The 21,280-nt window shown below is 42.7% G+C and overlaps 1 protein-coding gene across 2 annotated transcripts in view; it reads right to left on the minus strand.

Annotated features, from left to right (window-relative positions):
• Nucleotides 1–21,280, minus strand: part of ITPR2 (inositol 1,4,5-trisphosphate receptor type 2) — a 347,585-nt gene that overhangs the window by 44,184 nt on the left and 282,121 nt on the right. For both annotated transcript variants that reach the window (XM_040435629.1, XM_040435619.1), the window contains exons 49-51: nt 9,864–10,039; nt 6,010–6,174; nt 4,451–4,646 (exon numbers count right to left, since the gene is read on the minus strand). In XM_040435629.1, the coding sequence (XP_040291563.1) occupies nt 4,451–4,646; nt 6,010–6,174; nt 9,864–10,039 (537 nt within the window). The remainder of the gene's footprint in view (nt 1–4,450; nt 4,647–6,009; nt 6,175–9,863; nt 10,040–21,280) is intronic.

Consider the following 21,280-nt stretch of genomic DNA (forward strand, 5'->3'; position numbering starts at 1 on the left):
GCTCATTACGGCCAGGAAATGTGCCCATGTCACAAGTCACACAGAGGGGAAGAAAGTAAAATGATGTCTATTTATAAGTGTAACAAAAAACTCACAGCAGAAAAAGCATTCCCTTAAAACAACCTTTATTATAAGTGAAATTTTTTTTTAAATACTGAGTACCCCAATGGTACGAATCCTTAAATCACCTTGGGTGGCCCCACCTAAAGCCGAACAGCCCCGATAATGGCAATCCCACTGTCTTCAGAACTCTCCCTACAACACCCTAATCTATATTCATTGGGACCACCGATAGCTAGCAGGGTTGAAGTCTTGCTGTATTAATCTCCCGGTATCAAGGCAGATGACAGATCTACACACCACTATTCCTATCGTACATTGCTGCCCACACTGCTGTCTTAAAGGGGTTGTCCCATGAAAATTATTCTACCGTTTTCAAACCAGCACTTGGATCTGAATACTTTTGTAATTACATGGAATTAAAAAATTTGTATAGCCAGTGAATTATTCAATAACATGTATCTGTATAGCGCCACCGCAGATTTTTTTATTTTTTAGTTCTTTGACCTGCTCACTGAGAAGGCCGCACATGCTCAGTTTCATCCTTCAACTGCCTCCTGAGTTATGATAGGGAGAGCTGAGACACGCCTCCTGAGCTGTGATAGGGAAAGCATGGACAAGCCCCCTTAGCTGCAGTAGAAAAGACACTCCCCTTGAGCTGTGATATGGAGAGCTGAGACACACCCCTTATCTGCAGCAGAAAGGACACTCCCCTTGAACTGTCAGCTTGATATAAATCTAGCAGAGCAATGAATGGGGAGATCTCTGGATCCATGTGAGGTACAGGGCTGGTTCTAGATTTGTTAAAAAAAGATGGTCATGTCCTATATGATGTCTGATTTTTATTTTTTACATTAATCAGCAGTCATCTGGATGAGAAGACCAGGATCCTGGCAGCCTTACCAGCAGTCCAAGTGACGTATGTGCCTGCAGATAAGTGGCCATTTATATACAGCATTTATGACTAGCCTAAGGCCATATTCACACGACCATATCCATTTTGTGGTCCACAAACCACGCATGTGCGCCCCACACTTTCCTGTTTCGAACATCCCACAATATTGTAAAAATGCCTATTCTTGTCTGCAAAACAGAAAAGAATAGGACATGTTCTCTTTTTTGTGAAGCCACTGAACGGACATACAGATGCGGACAGCACACGCATACACATCTTTTGTGGGCCCATAGAAATGAATGGCTCCACATACGATCCGCAAAAATGATGATCAAACCTACGATTGTGTACATGGGACCTTACTGCGATTGCTGGGGGTTGAGTGGTTGGGGCTGCCTCCTTTGTCGAAATCCGCCATAAATTCTTAGTGGGGAACTGGATGGTAGGAGTCATATAGTCGACTGTTGTGTTTCCTTTGTACAAGGGCGTAGCTATAGGGGCAGCAGTGGAAGCGGCTTCTCTGGGGCCCGACCTCAGAAGGGTCCCACCCAGGAGGAGGACTAAAAGATTTTATTGTCAGGGCCCAGTCAACAGTATTGTACATTATATACAGTGAAATGACAAACAGTATATACTTGTAGAAAACAGACAGTCAGGCTTGCACTGGAGTAGGGGGGTACAAAGAGTACTGGGGTTGAGGGGCATTCAAAAATTTGCTGTGGGGCCCAGTTATTTCTAGTTACTCCACTGGCTTTGTACCTGCATTGTATTATAGCTTTGTGTGATACGATTACGGTATGTAGTACTTATCACCACAGCCCCTGATGAACTAAATTCTGGGGTGGGAGGAAACACGTTGGGGTTATTTCTGGATTATTGTATATCAGAACACCGAATAGTGGTTTGTAGTTCTGTTATCTGACTTGATACTGGGAGATTAGTACAGCAAGATTCCAAAACTTCTAGATATCGGTGATCCCACTACTGTCCCTAATTAGTTTGGCACACTCTAATGTGTAAAGTTTACCGAGTTCTAGGGAGCGTTCCGGAAACATTTGGGATTTTATTTTCACTTATCATATAAAGTTTTATGGGAATTTTTTTTTTTCTTTCTGCTGTGAGCTTTTGAGAACACTTTCCCTTGGTAACTTGTGGCCTATTGATCAGGTTCTGGGAGCGTATACAAGCGTAACTAGCATAATTGGGAAAGCAGCTCTGGATAGAAATACGGTAACAAGATATTCAAAAAGGGTCCAAAAACAGAGCCTGGAAACTAAAGGCCGGTAAGTTTAACATCTATTGTGGGTAAACTGTTTGAAGGTTTTCTGAGAGATGCTATCTTAGAGCATCTTAACGGAAATAAGCAAATAACGCCATATCAGCAGAAAATCAATGGATGTCGTATATCTGGACTTCTCCAAAGCATTTGACACTGTACCACATAAAAGGTTAGTATATAAAATGAGAATGCTCGGACTGGGAGAAAACGTCTGTATGTGGGTGAGTAACTGGCTCAATGATAGAAAACAGAGGATGGTTATTAACGGTACACACTAAGATTGGGTCACTGTCACTAGTGGGGTACCTCAGGGGTCAGTATTGGGCCCTATTCTCTTCAATATATTTATTAATAATCTTGTAGAAGGCTTGCATAGTAAAGTATCAATTTTCGCAGATGACACTAAACTGTGTAAAGTAATTAACACTGAAGAGGACAGTATACTACTACAGAGGGCTCTGGATAGATTGGAGGCTTGGGCAGATAAGTGGCAGATGAGGTTTAACACTGACACATGTAAAGTTATGCACATGGGAAGGAATAATGCAAGTCACCCGTACATACTAAATGGTAAAACACTCGGTAACACTGACATGGAAAAGGATCTAGGAATTTTAATAAACAGCAAACTAAGCTGCAAAAACCAGTGTAAGGCTACTTTCACACTAGCGTTCGGGTGTCCGCTCGTGCGCACCGTTTGAAGGGGCTCACGAGCGGCCCCGAACGCATCCGTCTGGCCCCAATGCATTCTCAGTGGAGGCGGATCCACCGAGAATGCATCCGCCTGCCAGCGTTCAGCCTCCGCTCCGCTCAGTGAGCGGACACCTGAACGCTGCTTGCAGCGTTCAGGTGTCCGCCTGGCCGTGCGGAGGCGAGCGGATCCGTCCACACTTACAATGTAAGTCAATGGGGACGGATCCGCTTGAAGATGACACTATATGGCTCAATCTTCAAGCGGATCCGTTCCCCATTGACTTTCAATGTAAAGTCTGAACGGATCCGCTCAGACAACTTTCACACTTAGAAAATTTTCTAAGTTTTAATGCAGACGCATCCGTTGTGAACGGATGCGAACGTCTGCATTATCGGAGCGGATCCGTCTGATGAAACATCAGACGGATCCGCTCCGAACGCAAGTGTGAAAGTAGCCTCAGGCAGCTGCTGCCAAGGCCAATAAGATAATGGGTTTCATCAGAAGGGGCATAGATGCCCGTGATGAGAACATATTCCTACTACTTTACAAATCGCTAGTCAGACCACACATGGAGTACTGTGTACAGTTCTGGGCTCCAGTGAACAAGGCAGACATAGCAGAGCTGGAGAGGGTCCAGAGGAGGGCAACTAAAGTAATAACTGGAATGGGGCAACTACAGTACCCTGAAAGATGATCAAAATTAGGGTTATTCACGTTAGAAAAAAGACGACTGAGGGGAGATCTAATTACTATGTATAAATATATCAGGGGTCAGTATAGAGATCTATCCCATCATCTATTTATCCCCAGGACTCTGACTGTGACGAGGGGACATCCTCTGCGTCTGGAGGAAAGAAGGTTTAGGGAGATATTCTGATTGCCTGATTGGAGTCGGGAAGGAATTTTTTATTCCCCTAAAGTGAGGAAAATTGGCTTCTACCTCACAGGGTTTTTTTGCCTTCCTCTGGATCAACTTGCAGGATGACAGGCCGAACTGGATGGACAAATGTCTTTTTTCGGCCTTATGTACTATGTTACTAAGATATAACTAAAATTCAGTAGAAAATAAAATGTTTTGCTTTACTTATTTGAGCTAACTGGAGTTGTGCCATGTTTGAATATGTTGGCAATAGAGAGAGGTCCATTCTCGGAGACCACATAACAGTTCTGACGCTTGATTTTAATAACATTTATCTTAGAACACAATTTTAAAAGACAGTCAGCAGAATTCTGCATGCAGCTCTGGAGGTGACTGGTGTATACATATAATGTGACTCAAGGATCTAAGGTAGACTTAACAAGTCAGGTGGGGCTATATCCTGCTCTCCAGCACCACCAATGCATACAGAAAAGCCAACAGGTATGGATGCTAGAATTTCATTAGAATGTACTGACATTATTGGGGTACGAAGCACAAGGAGCCTCAATCCCAGCGCTAGTTCCCAGCAAACTGATTGGTTGTGTATCGAATGAACCTAAAATGCATCCACGTTAAGCAGATGATCTTATATCAATGACTTACCCATGTCTGGGGTCCTGCCCTTCAGCCGATCCACCTCCATGGTGAAATCGTCTTTCAGAAAGAGAAACCCAATGATTGAGAAGAGGTAGACGAGGATCAGTGCCAGCACTGCAGTCAGGATGATTGAGCGCCCATTCCTTGTTACACTTTTTATAACATTCAGTAAAGTTTCTTCCCGATACACGAGATCAAACAACTACGAAGAACAAAAGATTGTTAGAATTAAACCGTATTAACCTGTGTATCTAATCTAATTCTTTGTGATACTCTCTGCTGAGCAGATGTATCTAATCCTATTGTGTGTGATACTGTTGGCTGAGCCAACATATCTAAGCCTATCATGCATGATACTATGCGCTCGGCCATTTTAAGAACTCCCATAGAAATAAATGGAGAGCACACTGCGCAAGCGCGGTCACCAGTCCATTCGCTTATATGGAACTGCTGGAAAGAGCCAAGCCAGCGATCTGCTATTTTTGGCACTCCCTTAGAAATGAATGGAGGGAGGTCGTTCTCTTTGGGAGCTTCGTTCTAGAGATAGGGGCGGATCCCAGATGTGGAACCTACCCTAACTGACACTGGTGGCATATCCTAGCCCTATGCCACCAAAGATTGAGATGAGAGAACTGTTTTAAACGTAAGCGTTAGGCCCCCTGCAAATTGCGGGCCGCAATGCACGAACACCGTCTGTGGGACAGCCGCAGCGGATCGCGGACCCATTCACTTTAATGGGTCCGCGATCTGGCCGTTCCGCAAAAAGATAGGACATGTTCTATCTTTTTGCGGAACGGAAGTACGGGACGAAACCCCACGGAAGCACTCCGTAGTGCTTCCGTAGGGTTCCGTTCCGTGCTTCTGTTCCGCACCAATTGCGGACCCATTCAAGTGAATGGGTCTGCATCCGTAATGCCCACGGAATGGCACCCGTGTATTGCGGATCCGCAATACAGCAACGGGAAGCACATGTTCATGTGCAGGGGGCCTTAAACACAGACCATTACATGACCTAAGCCTATCATGTGTGATAGCGTTTGCTACTCGGTGTATCTAAGCCTAATGTGTGATACTGCAATGTTTCAATCTGCGCAGAGGACTTTCAAAAGCATGCTTGACAAAGACCCCATGCAGATCGAAACGCTGCATACTTTTATTATGGTGGATTAAATAAAGCTCACCTGAAATGTTAAAACCCGGATAGATGGGGGATTCTTGGACTGTGTGGTGTGCATCCACCTGTATTCCTGGTAAACGTTATGAATGTTTGGCGTGTGCTGTGTGATACTGCTGAGGAGATGATGTACGCCTATCAAGTGTGATTACTGTATACGGGGCCAGTGTATCTAAGCCCATGGTATGTGATACTGCCTGATGAGCTGTGTATCTAAGCCACCCACGTGTAGTATGGTCTTCTGAATCATGTATCTATGCATATGATGTGTGATATTACCTGCTGAGCCATGTACTATCTGCTAAGCTGGGGTGGGACATCCCACCTCTCTGGCAACACCGTATGCGGTCACGGCAGCAGCACTGGTATTGCTATTCTTGCTGATTCTTACCAGGAAACTATAGAAGAACTCATGAACAAACAGTCCCAGCATGCAGACAATGACGTACACCACGTGGTACAGGAATGCCATATCCATGATCACTGCTCGGTAGCCTCGTGTGAACGTGCCGCGGTTCCCCACGAAACTCACCAGAAAAACCACCTTATTACACAGCTGTGGAGGAGAAAGAGACGGCAATTATAACCCGAAATCCAGGAGTGAAATACTGTAAGACAATAATCCTCTCCCTATAATCACGAGTGTCTGTCTACAGCGGATCAAACATTGAAATGTCACACTAAAACGGAGCAAATGATTGAGATCTGATGGATCCACTTAGTGGTATAGATGATATAGTATGTCACTAAAGCTGGGTGACAATAAAATATCTGGGGTGCATCCAGGGTTGGCTTTTTTATTATTTTCGCTCTACACAAAGCCAGCAATCAGTTTCAATCTCCTGCACTGTTAGGATTCCACCACCGCTGCCTTTGAAGTTCAGTACGTGGCAGTGGAAAAGGCATGCTTTGTTTTCCAGCAACTGCATCAAAAGTGTTCGTAGGAGATATTTTCTCAATAAGTAATTAGATAACAGACCAAGCGGAGGCTGCGTGAGGCCGGCACTTAATACGAAGCCACAGCTTGTGCTGGGAGGCTGCAGACAACACAGAATACATGCTGGAACATTAATCAGCTATAAAACGGAGCCAGAAACTGGGGAACAGCAGAACAATAGGGGGTGTCTAGATGGATGAGACAGATATAGAAATATGAGATAAATAATAACATAGATAACTGTGAGATGATAGATAATCTTTGGAACTAGGCCAAAATGTCTATTGGGTTCTTGGCCACCTCTCTTGGCCCTTCTTCCCCGATTAATTAGTTTGGTGGGACGGCCCGTTCTAGGAAGAGTCCTGGTTGTTCCAAACTTCTTCCATTTAAGAAATACAGAGGCTACTGTGCTCTTGGGAACTTTCAGAGCAGCAGAATTTTATTTCTACTCTTCTGTAGATCTTTGCCTCCACACAATCCTGTCTCTGATCTCTACAGGCAGTTCTTTCCTCCTCATGGCTTGGGTTTTGCTCTGATATGCATTGCCATCTGTGAGAAGGGGTATGGTCTTTCTAAATCAAGTCCAATCAACTGAATTTACCACAGGTGGACTCCAATCAAGGTGTGGAAACATCTCAAAGATGATCAAGTGAAATGAGAAGCCCCAAGGCAAAATTTCAGGTGTCATGGGAAAGGGTCTGTATACTTATGTGCGTGTGAAATTTTAGCTTTTCCTTTTTAATAAATTAGCAAGTATGTCTAAAATTCTGGTTTCACTTTCTGAATAGGTGTACTGTGTGCTGACTGATGGGGGGAAAACTTGAGGCAGCAACATAATTAAATGTGAAAAAGAGAAAGTGTCGGAAAACTTTCCGAGTGCATTGTAGACAGATATGATAGATATAGATTAGATAGATCAATATGAGCTAGACAGATTTTAGAAAGCTAGATAACAGATGACTGACAGATAAACAGATATGAGATTGATAAAATGGTACATAGATGATGGAGATATCTAAGTATCTAAAAAAATGTCCCCCCATAGTGATCCTCAGCTGTAATTTTTTTAGCAGAAAAAAAAAGATCACTCAACTCCTCCACTTGCATGCGCAGAGGCAGTCGTTCCTCTCTTGATTTGGCGAAGGATCCGTGCTCAGTGTGATCATGCTGGGAGCACACGCTGACGTCATCACACTTAGCGCACACAGGTCCTTCACAATCAAGAGAGGAGCGCATGCAAATGGATGAGGGATTTTTTTTCTGCAGCTGAGGACCACTATGGGGGATATTGGGGACCACTATGGGAGACATTATTACTGCTGGGGGCCATCATAGGGGACATTATGTATACTGCATGGGTTGGGATTTAAAAAAAAACTAAAGCCAATTAAATTGATCCATTTTTAACAGCCATGAAAAACGGATGCAAAACGGCCATTAAAAAAGGACGGACGGACAGAAAATGGATGCTCAAATGGTTGGAAAATGGTCATGTGCATGTAGCCTTATGGTGGAGTGAAGGTGCACTAAACGGAGCGGCTCCACCCAGGATGCCATGAAGACCTTATTTGCATAGAAATACAAAGAAGCATTTCTGAGTATAGGACTGTATTTTCCCAAGATAGGTATGGCTATGTTTCAGGACACCTACTCTACATGGACGTTGACTTGCTTTGAAACCATTTTGGAGGTGACAGACTCCCTTTAAGACCCAGGTTTGAAAACTGAGATCAGCTCACTTACTGGAAGCTAAGGCAGCATGCCCAAGTTAAGCTGCAAAATCAATGGAATGACCCACCATGGTTAAACCTCCTGACAGATACCCCAATGGCAGACATCCCAACCTGCAAAAACTCATTTCAGGGAGGTGCACTTCTCATTTCAGGGAGGTTTTCTTTTTTCTTTTCTTTCACAAACGTTTTATTACATTTTCCAAACATATGCAGTATCTGCACACTTTGCTCTATGGTGTGGAGGACTGGGCTCATCACCCTGCCCCAAATTATCATATTTATGTATATGATTAAAGGGATTCTGTCACCACCTATAAGCCCTGTGAGCTAAACATCTGCTCATGTCCAGGGTAGCATTCTGATTTCTAAGGTGGCCTTATAAAAGCTATTTGTGGCTTTATTCTGCGGAAAAACAGGTTTTATTAACCTGTCAATCATTGAATTAAGGTGCCCAAGCAGGGGAGGTCTGTGGATGCATGGTGCTCGGCCGCACGCATCGCCGTTCGTGCCCAGCGCCGCTTTCTACTCAGTGCCGTCTCTCCCTCCCTCCCCCTACGAGATCCTGCGCGTGCGCACAGGCTCAGCCTGATGCGCGTTGCAGACTGCTGGCATCGGCTTCTTCTTGCACTGTGCGCACGCGCCGAGAAGGGGACACTGCTACAGGTTGCCAGAAAGGTTTACTGCGAGTAAACTTAGAGATGGGAAGTTCGGATCTTTCACATGAATCGGTTCATTCGCTGAGCTGACAAGAAGCAAGTGAACCGAAGCTTAGGTTGCGCAATGCGCATGCGCGGATGCTTCGATTGACTTGCTGACTTGCTGAGTCGGCTCTTGGTCTGAGTCAAGAAGTTTATTCTTTAAAACCCTGTGTGTAATTATCTACCCCACTGTAGGGAAAAAAAACAAGCATCCAGGTGGTGTGAATTTAACACTGGGGTAAATAATATAATTAAAATGGAGGGTTAAATGTGTAAATGTCTTTAAAAAAAATACATCTCTCTCAATAGTTATATAGTTACTGAATGAGACAGAAGAAGGGATGCCTTTAACATATATATCTCTTTGAGAAGCCAATTTGACCCTAAAGGGTTAATTCAACCTGTAATCTAAACTCTGTGTCCTGTCACTTCTCTTATCTCTCTGCTCTGCTATCAGTAAACCTTTCCGGGATATATTGTCTCACATGTGGGTGACTCCCTGAACCTCCGGGAGACTTGAGATCCCTGCAATGGTGAGTGTCAGTTCTGGCCTAGTAAAAAGTCTACTGGCCGAATCGGCACATAATGTGTCCCCCAGAAGCCAAGACAGATGTTTAGAGAAGAACATACAAACTAGTAAAAAAGTTATAGTCTAGAAAGCTACAGGGAGATGTCAGATATTCAGCATTAGAGGGATTCTGCAATCACTCCCTATGGCAGATCAAAGACTCGCTGACTACTGAGACCCCTGGCTGTTCGGCTGGCAGCCATCTGGTCTCAGTATTACAAGTATAGCTGCTGGGAAAGCGATATAATCCGCAATGTGCACAAAGATGTCTCCATGTAACTGAGAAACAGCTATCAAAGCCCTCCTTACATTAGCTGCTCCCAGTAATATGAGGGTAGGCCCCAGGCCTAGGGTGTAAATGGAGCGGAGCATGACGGACACCAGGAACGGCCGAATGCCAAACGGTTTGGGAAGGATAAATAACATGGTGGTGCAGATAGCCACAGCAATCCAAAGCAGAATGGAGATCCAGGGAGGGAGAGTTCCTGTAGTGATAGAAAGAACATGTCAGCTGTTACATATAAATGTGAAAATGTGCGTAGTGTGAGTTCACGTGTTCCAAAACTGAGCCCCCCCTCATTTCACAGATTATAAATAGAAATTATTTACATAAGAAGTGGATTCGCTGTGTGTGTGTGTATGTGTGTGTATATATATATATATATATATAAAAAAAAAGAAAATAATGGCGGCACCGGAGGAATGACACAAGGAGGGTGCTATGTCCAGGGATGTAGCAGCTTACCCCGTCAATGGAAGATGAAACAACGGACAGCCCTCCAGGTAAAAGTAAGTGGTGTTTATTCACCCATGTGGATGGCAACGTTTCAGCTCATACAAGAGCCTTTGTCAAGCAATGAACACAATACAAAAGGGGGCATATATAGGCCAACCCCTATGACATCACAGTGTAATCAATTAACAGCCAAATACAATAAAGTGCAAATCGTGCATGTATAATACATAAAAATGTAGATATAGCAGTGTAAAATATAGAGATGAATCGATAATATATATCAAATACATTATATAGTGAATGCATAATCGCAAACAAAGTGCAAAAAGATAAATTGATTAATCAATACATCAGGTGTATACCAAAGTGTATATTGAGTGGGAGGGACCGAAACGATACTGCCAAAGGGAGGAGGAGCGATGACATACCCAGTGTCGCCATCCGTGCCACACATGTCGAACACCGCCACGTCCGGCGTTCAGGTGGATGCAGTGCGCAGGCGCCAAATCGCATGAGGAGCAAGATGTAACTTCCTCATGTGACGTAGCCTGAGCATGCGCATAAGTGTAAGAAGCTATGTCGGCCATCTTGGAAGAGGTAAAAAACCTCAGATGAAAAAAACGCAAACAATAGACCGCATCATAGACGCGATATAGTGTAATAGCATCACAGATACCGGTGAAAATATGCGCAAGATGACATGGCATGTTTGATTTAAGTGTCCTGTCATCTTGCGCATATTTTCACCAGTATCTGTGATGCTATTACACTATATCGCGTCTATGTCGGCCATCTATTCCAAGATGGCCGACATAGCTTCTTACACTTATGCGCATGCTCAGGCTACGTCACATGAGGAAGTTACATCTTGCTCCTCATGCAACTTGGCGCCTGCGCACTGCATCCACCTGAACGCCGGACGTGGCGGTGTTCGACATGTGTGGCACGGATGGCGACACTGGGTATGTCATCGCTCCTCCTCCCTTTGGCAGTATCGTTTCGGTCCCTCCCACTCAATATACACTTTGGTATACACCTGATGTATTGATTAATCAATTTATCTTTTTGCACTTTGTTTGCGATTATGCATTCACTATGTAATGTATTTGATATATATTATCGATTCATCTCTATATTTTACACTGCTATATCTACATTTTTATGTATTATACATGCACTATTTGCACTTTATTGTATTTGGCTGTTAATTGATTACACTGTGATGTCATAGGGGTTGGCCTATACAGTATATGCCCCCTTTTGTATTGTGTTCATTGCTTGACAAAGGCTCTTGTATGAGCTGAAACGTTGCCATCCACATGGGTGAATAAACACCACTTACTTTTACCTGGAGTGCTGTCCGTTGTTTCATCTTCTCTATATATATATATATATATATATATATATATATAAAACTTACCCTGTGCTGATTCTGAGTTACATCCGTTATTATACTCCAGAGCTGCAATCACTATTCTGCTGGTGGAGTGACTGTAAACATATATGACTTATTCTGTACTGATCATGAATTACAGCGTCTATTATTCTCCAGAAATGCACTGACTATTCTGCTGATTGTCTTTGGAAACAGCCAGCTTGTACACAACCCTCACATATTAGCTGCCCTAAGTGACAGTTTCCCCTACATCAGATTACTACACTGTCTACTCTTCCAAGAACAAACGCTTTTCAAACAGTGAACACTCAGGGAATGCTGGGATATTTCAGCTAAAAAACTGGGAATCAGGGCCGGACTGAGATTACAAAGCATCCTTGGCGTCCAAACCCCACATATAATATTGTGTAGAAATAATGATTCGCAATACATGCTGCGGCAAATTCTGCTTTACTTGGTGATGCCCCTATGCAAGTCATCAATGCAAGAAAAGAAATAAAAGTGGAACACAGAAATGTCTAATCACATGGTCAGGGACATAAGTTACCTTTCCTTATAGCACCACATACCATGATAAAGCTCAATATACCTCTGCAGCAGCATCCGATACCACAGTGCAGCACAAAATATCTCTCCAATAGCACTAAATAAATACCACAGAGCAGTACAAAATAACTCCTCAGCAGCATCTGATACCACCATACAGTACAACATCATTGTCCGTGGACCAACTATTCCCCACTGGCAGCAGTATTGTGCCCTAACCACCCCTCTCCCACTGTTAGCAGCATTGTCCCCTGACCACCCCTCTCCCACTGGTAGTGGTATTGTCCCTATTTACTGACAACTCCTCCCCCATTAGCAGTAAAACTGAGACCTTGACCACCCAATTCCACACTAGCACCAACACCGTCACCATTTACATATCTCACCTGTCTTGCAGACTGGAGTTGGAGAGAGATTGTGATGCTTCTTTGCAGTTCTCCTCCATACTTTCAGAGGGTCAGGGACCTGTGATGATGTCATCACAGATCCTTCAGATTTCCTAGGCTCGGAACTGAACTAAATGCTACAGGGTTTGCACTATCAGTGTCAGGTGGCCCTCTGACAAAGGGCCTATAGGAAATCTGTCTGGTAGAGCAGATTACCAGTCCAAATCTACATTACATATTCCTAAAAAGTACTTCACAGAATTTCCCCAGAGTGGTTGTTCTTTCAACCCTTATAAGATCATATATGTACATTTTTTCACTAGGGGGCCAGGGCGTAACTACTGTGGAAGCAGCTGCTACTGAGTCCAAACTCCGAGGGTGCCCACCCGAGTGGAGGACTGAAAGATTTTATTGTTCGGGCCCCTTCAACAGTATTATACAATAAGAGTATATACACTCACCTAAAGAATTATTAGGAACACCTGTTCTATTTCTCATTAATGCAATTATCTAGTCAACCAATCACATGGCAGTTGCTTCAATGCATTTAGGGGGGTGGTCCTGGTCAAGACAATCTCCTGAACTCCAAACTGAATGTCAGAATTGGAAAGAAAGGTGATTTAAGCAATTTTCAGCGTGGCATGGTTGTTGGTGCCAGACGGGCCGGTCTGAGTATTTCACAATCTGCTCAGTTACTGGGATTTTCACGCACAACCATTTCTAGGGTTTACAAAGAATGGTGTGAAAAGGGAAAAACATCCAGTATGCGGCAGTCCTGTGGGCAAAAATGCCTTGTGGATGCTAGAGGTCAGAGGAGAATGGGGCGACTGATTCAAGCTGATAGAAGAGCAACGTTGACTGAAATAACCACTCGTTACAACCAAGGTATGCAGCAAAGCATTTGTGAAGCCACAACACGCACAACCTTGAGGCGGATGGGCTACAACAGCAGAAGACCCCACCGGGTATCACTCATCTCCACTACAAATAGGAAAAAGAGGCTACAATTTGCAAGAGCTCACCAAAATTGGACTGTTGAAGACTGGAAAAATGTTGCCTGGTCTGATGAATCTCGATTTCTGTTGAGACATTCAAATGGTAGAGTCCGAATTTGGCGTAAACAGAATGAGAACATGTATCCATCCTCTGATGGCTACTTCCAGCAGGATAATGCACCATGTCACAAAGCTCGAATCATTTCAAATTGGTTTCTTGAACATGACAATGAGTTCACTGTACTAAAATGGCCCCCACAGTCACCAGATCTCAACCCAATAGAGCATCTTTGGGATGTGGTGGAACGGGAGCTTTGTGCCCTGGATGTGCATCCCTCAAATCTCCATCAACTGCAAGATGCTATCCTATCAATATGGGCCAACATTTCTAAAGAATGCTATCAGCACCTTGTTGCATCAATGCCACGTAGAATTAAGGCAGTTCTGAAGGCAAAAGGGGGTCCAACACCGTATTAATATGGTGTTCCTAATAATTCTTTAGGTGAGTGTATAGTGACATGACATACAGTATATATGTGTAAGCCTGCCTGGCCTGAGAGAGATATCTTCACCAGCCACCAGAGTGAGAATTGCTAAGTGGAGGGGGTTGCTGGGGGGCTTGGCATTCAAAAATTTGCTGTGGGGCCCAGTCAGTTCTAGTTACTCCAATGCCAGGGGGAACAATGAACTGCTCCCATTGTAGAGAATATGAACCAAGCTCTGCCCACTGTTAAGACAGTACCCTGCAATATAAAACATTAATCTAATTTAACAATTATTTCAATTTGCCTGACAGATAAGGGGCAGCCAAATCTCTGTTGTCACGCTTATCTTGGGGAATGCAACAGAACAGGGAGGTTTTTTTGCGCCCTAGACATAATATAGTTGGAGGATCCTGGGAAGCTTTCGTGTATCCTACTGAAACTGTCAATTACCCTTTCTCGCTTATTACATCCTTTGGGGTCATGGCAGTATTTTTAGCGTAACCCTCCATGCGACTATCTCGCTTATGGAAATATAACGGATAGATATACTCTTAACAATATGAAGCAGAGAAATCCTAAACGAAGCCAGAAAAGTTTTAATCACTTCATTAGCAGCGAGATAAAATAAGGGGGATTGAGAGCGCAGCGAGCACAGGGACCTCAGCGCCAGCGATCACTCGTCTGTCACCGCGGCTTTATTGGGTCTTTGGTTCTATAAGTAAAAGTCAGTGCGATGACTATATATAGCATTTAAAGTGACAATCATCTTCAAGCTGCAATGTCAGGCAGACATTTAATGAAACGGGACACAGTGTGCGCTCAGGCACCTCGTCCTGCCTGCGACTGTGACCTGTCAATCTCGCTTCCTTCAAGACTCTTATTAGACACCATCTGATCAATTTTACTGTCGGCAAAAATACTTAAAATCGTCTTCCTGCTTCATATTCACTACTTCATTAGAGTGAGAAATAAAAAGAGGAGAAATACTTGTTTTGCTTTGTGCATATTCTTAGTAAACATATCTATTGGAAGTATAACCCTCAACATGTCACATCATAAAAAACTGCTTATAAAACATTTCCCCCAAAAATCAAAAACAAAAGAAACAAGTCATCCTCTTCTGCTAACTTAAAGGGTTGTCCACGACGCCACCCCCCATGTCGTCGGACCTGCTTAATACTGTGGGTTCTAGCTCCTTTGGTTCTGGTATCATTATATAACGATCTATATATTTGTCACTGGGAAAGCTGGGTGACAAACCCCAAGTAGGAGCTGCAATAATAACCTCATTGGCATGAGAGAATTTTAAACAACTTGAAAGAAGAAGATGATTCACAGACTTTTTCTAATGACACTTGGCTTTGACTTTTTCTTCTTCTCCTGCTCTCCTACGTGCTATTGAAATTACAAATTGTGCTTGCTCTGGAGTTTCCATGGTAACATCAACAAGTGTCTGTGTATAGACTTCCTGCCAAGTGAATTCTACTCTTATCAAGTTGTTGAGTTAAGGTCACATGACAGGAAGTCAATGAACATCAGCCAGTTGCAGCTACCATGGAAACCTCAGAGCAGGCACAATATGTGAGACTAAAGAAGAGAAAAACAAGATGTATATTTTTAATAGTACAGCATGTCTTATACAATGAGAATGCAGGGGGCCTCGTAGGGCTCAAATAGAATGATATACAGTAGTGAGCATTCTAGTACATATACACCAACTTTCACACCTCTCCATAATTTTTTTTTGTTCCAGCCAATTTAAAATAAAAATCGAAGCAGCGAGAAGTAATTTTGAATAAAAATCCCATACTTTTATATGTATATAGCGTCCATGCAAATGTGTGTCTCCACAGTTACAAGCAGCCTATGTTACAACCTCTCCTCTAACGGTGGGCTAAGTGCCATCTCTAACTAGCGCTGCCACATAGGGCTACAGCCCTCACTCCTATACCTAAGCACACAGCCCAAATAACACAGTGGACAACTCTGTGAGCCTCCTTGAGTGGTCCAGCCAGAGCCTGGACCTGAATCCATCTAACATCTCTGAAGACCTGAAAATGGCTGTCCAACGTCAGTCCCCATCCGACCTGACAGAGAAGAGTTGCAGAGAAAATTGGCAGAAAATCCCCTAATCCAGGTGTGGTAACAAACATGTAAAACTTGGCTATACCCAGGGACGTAGATAAATGCCCTGGGGCAAGAGTTCAGTTTGGGCCAGGGGAAGGGAAGCACATAGGCTTTGTGGTGCCTGAGACAAAAATTGAAACATGCCCCTTTCCCCCACCGCCATGCCAAATACTTGACCTAGTCCCTTCCCTCCAGCCAGAGGTGTAACTTGAGCAGCATGGACTTTCTGTAATACTGGTGTCTTTATGCGACACATGGAGTAACTATCGTGTATATATCAGGGATGCCCATTTGTGTTTGTGCCGGCATATATACTTTACAATAAATTAGCAAAGATTTCTAAAATTCTAATTACACTTTCCCCATTATGAGTTATTGAGTTCAGAATAATGGGGAAAACTGGATTTTTATTTTAGCACAAGGCCGCAACATAACAACATGGGAAAAAAGTGAAAGGGTTTGAAGACTGTCCAAGTGCACTGGATCAGCAAAACTGTAGAAGATGTTCAAAACTTACAAAGACTCTCAATTTTGTAACTTAGATACACTAGCTGCAAAAGTATACACGGCCTTTGACGCTTTAATTTGTCATTCAGTAATGTCCAGAGGCATCAATGTGATCCAGAAGTAAAAATCAGACTGCAGTGACAGACAAGGGAGGGATCACAGTCTGGTCATTAATACTGAATGGGGAAGTTATTGCACAATAAATAATTTCATGAAATTCACTCCTCCACCAGCTCATGCAAATACATAGAATATCAGAAGTGGTGTCATAAGACCGAGTTATATTCAGTATGCGTGCAAAGCACAGTACCACTTCTCTCTTTGTTTAATTCCTAACAACTGTTCTCTGTACCCTGCACAGTACTGCTGTAACACTCTACTAAGTTTTAGGGCTCATGCACACGACCGTATGGCTTTTTCAGTGTTTTGCGGTCCGTTTTTCACGGATCTGTTGTTTGTTTTTTGTTTCCGTTGTGTTTCCGTTTCCTTTCCGTGTTTCCGTTCCGTTTTTCCGTATGCCATGTACAGTATACAGTAAATACATAGAAAAAATTGGGCTCGGCATAACATTTTCAATAGATGGTTCAGCAAAAACGGAACGGATACGGAAGACATACGAATGCATTTCCGTATGTGTTTCGTTTTTTTGCGGACCCATTGACTTGAATGGAGCCAAGCACCGTGATTTGCGGACAAGAATAGGACATGTTCTATCTTTTTACGGTACGGAAATACTGAAATACTGAAACGGAATACACACGGAGACACTTCAGTATTTTTTGCTGAACCATTGTAATGAATTGTTCAGTATATGTACCGCATACTGAACTCAAAAAACGGCCAGTATACTGAACGCAAAAAACTGTCGTGTGCATGAGCCCTTAAGGAAATCATCAGCATCCCACCTTATTCTGTATATATGGACACTGCACAGTACCACTTCTCTTGTCCTGTATAATGGGTGTAATTCTCAGTATCTGCTCTTATTCTGTATATATGGACACTACACAGTACCACTTCTCTTGTTCTGTATAATGGGTGTAATTCTCAGTATCTGCTCTTATTCTGTATATATGGACACTACACAGTACCACTTCTCTTGTTCTGTATAATGGGTGTAATTCTCAGTATCTGCTCTTATTCTGTATATATGGACACTGCACAGTACCACTTCTCTTGTTCTGTATAATGGGTGTAATTCTCAGTATCTGCTCTTATTCTGTATATATGGACACTACACAGTACCACTTCTCTTGTCCTGTATAATGGGTGTAATTCTCAGTATCTGCTCTTATTCTCTATATATGGACACTACACAGTACCACTTTTCCTGTCCTGTATACTGGGTGTAATTCTCAGTATCTGCTCTTATACTGTATATATGGACACTGCACAGTACCACTTCTCTTGTCCTGTATACTGGGTGTAATTCTCAGTATCTGCTCTTATTCTGTATATATGAACACTGCACAGTACCACTTCTCTTGTCCTGTATAATGGGTGTAATTCTCAGTATCTGCTCTTATTCTGTATATATGGACACTACACAGTACCACTTCTCTTGTCCTGTATAATGGGTGTAATTCTCAGTATCTGCTCTTATTCTGTATATATGGACACTGCACAGTACCACTTCTCTTGTCCTGTATACTGGGTGTAATTCTCAGTATCTGCTCTTATACTGTATAGATGGACACTGCACAGTACCACTTTTCCTGTCCTGTATACTGGGTATAATTCTCTTCTGTATATATGGACACTGCACAGTACCACTTCCCTTGTCCTGTATACTGGGTATAATTCTTAGTATCTGCTCTTATTCTGTATATATAGACACTGCACAGTACCATTTCTCTTGTCCTGTATACTGGGTGTAATTCTCAGTATCTGCTCTTATTCTGTATATATAGACACTGCACAGTACCACTTCTCCTGTCCTCTAATACTGGGTGTAATTCTCAGTATCTGCTCTTATTCTGTGTATATGGACACTGCACAGTACCACTTCTCCTGTCCTCTAATACTGGGTGTAATTCTCAGTATCTGCTCTTATTCTGTGTATATGGACACTGCACAGTACTACTTCTCCTGTCCTGTATACTGGGTGTAATTCTCAGTATCTGCTCTTATTCTGTATATATGGACACTGCACAGTATCACTTCTCTTGTCCTGTATACTGGGTGTAATTCTCAGTATCTGCTCTTATTCTGTATAAATGTACACTGCACAGTACTACTTCTCTTGTCCTGTATACTGGGTGTAATTCTCAGTATCTGCTCTTATTCTGTATATATGGACACTGCACAGTACCACTTCTCCTGTCCTGTATACTGGGTGTAATTCTCAGTATCTGCTCTTATTCTGTATATATGGACACTGCACAGTACCACTTCTCTTGTCCTGTATACTGGGTGTAATTCTCAGTATCTGCTCTTATCCTGTAGATATGAACACTGCACAGTACCACTTCTCCTGTCCTGTATACTGGGTGTAACTCTCAGTATCCGTTCTTATTCTGTATATATAGACACCGCACAGTACCACTTCTCTTGTCCTGTATACTGGGTGTAACTCTCAGTATCCGTTCTTATTCTGTATATATAGACACTGCACAGTACCACTTCTCTTGTCCTGTATACTGGGTGTAATTCTCAGTATCCGTTCTTATTCTGTATATATGGACACTACACAGTACCACTTCTCTTGTCCTGTATACTGGGTGTAACTCTCAGTATCCGTTCTTATTCTGTATATATGGACACTGCACAGTACCACTTCTCCTGTCCTGTATACTGGGTATTATTCTCAGTATCTGCTCTTATTCTGTATATATGGACACTGCACAGTACCACTTCTCTTGTCCTGTATACTGGGTGTAACTCTCAGTATCCGTTCTTATTCTGTATATATAGAAACTGCACAGTACCACTTCTCTTGTCCTGTATACTGGGTGTAACTCTCAGTATCCGTTCTTATTCTGTATATATAGACACTGCACAGTACCACTTCTCTAAATCTATCATCTAGGTGTGGTTCCCAATACCAACTCAGTGCTTTGCAGCAAGTAGCCAAAGAAATCCTTAAAATAATCCCAAGAAAAGGAATAGGAGAAGCAGAAGGTTCTCTGTGTCTCAGCGAGGCTGTGCTACCAACCAAAGCAGCTGCTGCTATCACAGACGCACGTGAGGCGGCTGCTGCTGACCTTACCCAAGATGAATATTTATGAAGCCTCTGTGCAAACAGACCTCCAAATAAGACAAAGTGAGCTTGTCCTGTGGAGCCCTAGAGGCTGAGGAGTGCCCGTCTAGCTGCTTAGACACATGCCAATGCACGTGTACAATGTGGAGGGGCACATACTGCTACTACTCGCCCATAACTCGTACAGGAGGGGGGCTGATCACATGATTAGCTGCAGTCTGGGATAACGGGGTTACAACAAGTGCTTGGGGTTAAGTGTTTGGGGTGTACGAACTATTGTGACCAAATCCATCTACATTTAGTTAAGAATCACTTTTAGTCTTTACATAAATATTTTCTCTTTACTTATAAGGGGTATTCCTATCTTAGCCACTCTTGGCTAAGATTGGAATACCCGTCATATACAGCAGTCAATAGTGGCAGTGGATATAGTAACAGCTGAGCAGCTTGTACTATGCTGTCTCCGTGACTTCCATTTCTTTCTTTGGGAATTATGGAAACGGAGTGACCACGGGTTTCCATTACTCTGACCACCTCTGATCACCACATAAGACAGGTATTCTGATCTCAACCTTGAATAGTCAGATGGGAATACCCTTGCAATGTCATTCTCATGGAACCTCAGGATGGAGTTTTCTTCTGTACTAATACAGAGTATGAGAGTATTAAGATTGGGGAGGGAAACAACAAATCCTCTGAGCATATTTCTGTTAAAGACAATTTATCCATGTTCATGACCAATATAGCTCCTATAATACTGTCCCCTATATACAGGGAGTGCAGAATTATTAGGCAAGTTGTATTTTTGAGGATTAATTTTATTATTGAACAACAACCATGTTCTCAATGAACCCAAAAAACTCATTAATATCAAAGCTGAATATTTTTGGAAGTAGTTTTTAGTTTGTTTTTAGTTTTAGCTATTTTAGGGGGATATCTGTGTGTGCAGGTGACTATTATTGTGCATAATTATTAGGCAACTTAAAAAAAAACAAATATATACCCATTTCAATTATTTATTTTTACCAGTGAAACCAATATAACATCTCAACATTCACAAATATACATTTCTGACATTCAAAAACAAAACAAAAACAAATCAGTGACCAATATAGCCACCTTTCTTTGCAAGGACACTCAAAAGCCTTCCATCCATGGATTCTGTCAGTGTTTTGATCTGTTCACCATCAACATTGCGTGCAGCAGCAACCACAGCCTCCCAGACACTGTTCAGAGAGGTGTACTGTTTTCCCTCCTTGTAAATCTCACATTTGATGATGGACCACAGGTTCTCAATGGGGTTCAGATCAGGTGAACAAGGAGGCCATGTCATTAGATTTTCTTCTTTT

Source organism: Bufo bufo, chromosome 1 (genome assembly GCF_905171765.1).
Source record: "Bufo bufo chromosome 1, aBufBuf1.1, whole genome shotgun sequence".
Lineage (NCBI taxonomy): Eukaryota > Metazoa > Chordata > Amphibia > Anura > Bufonidae > Bufo > Bufo bufo.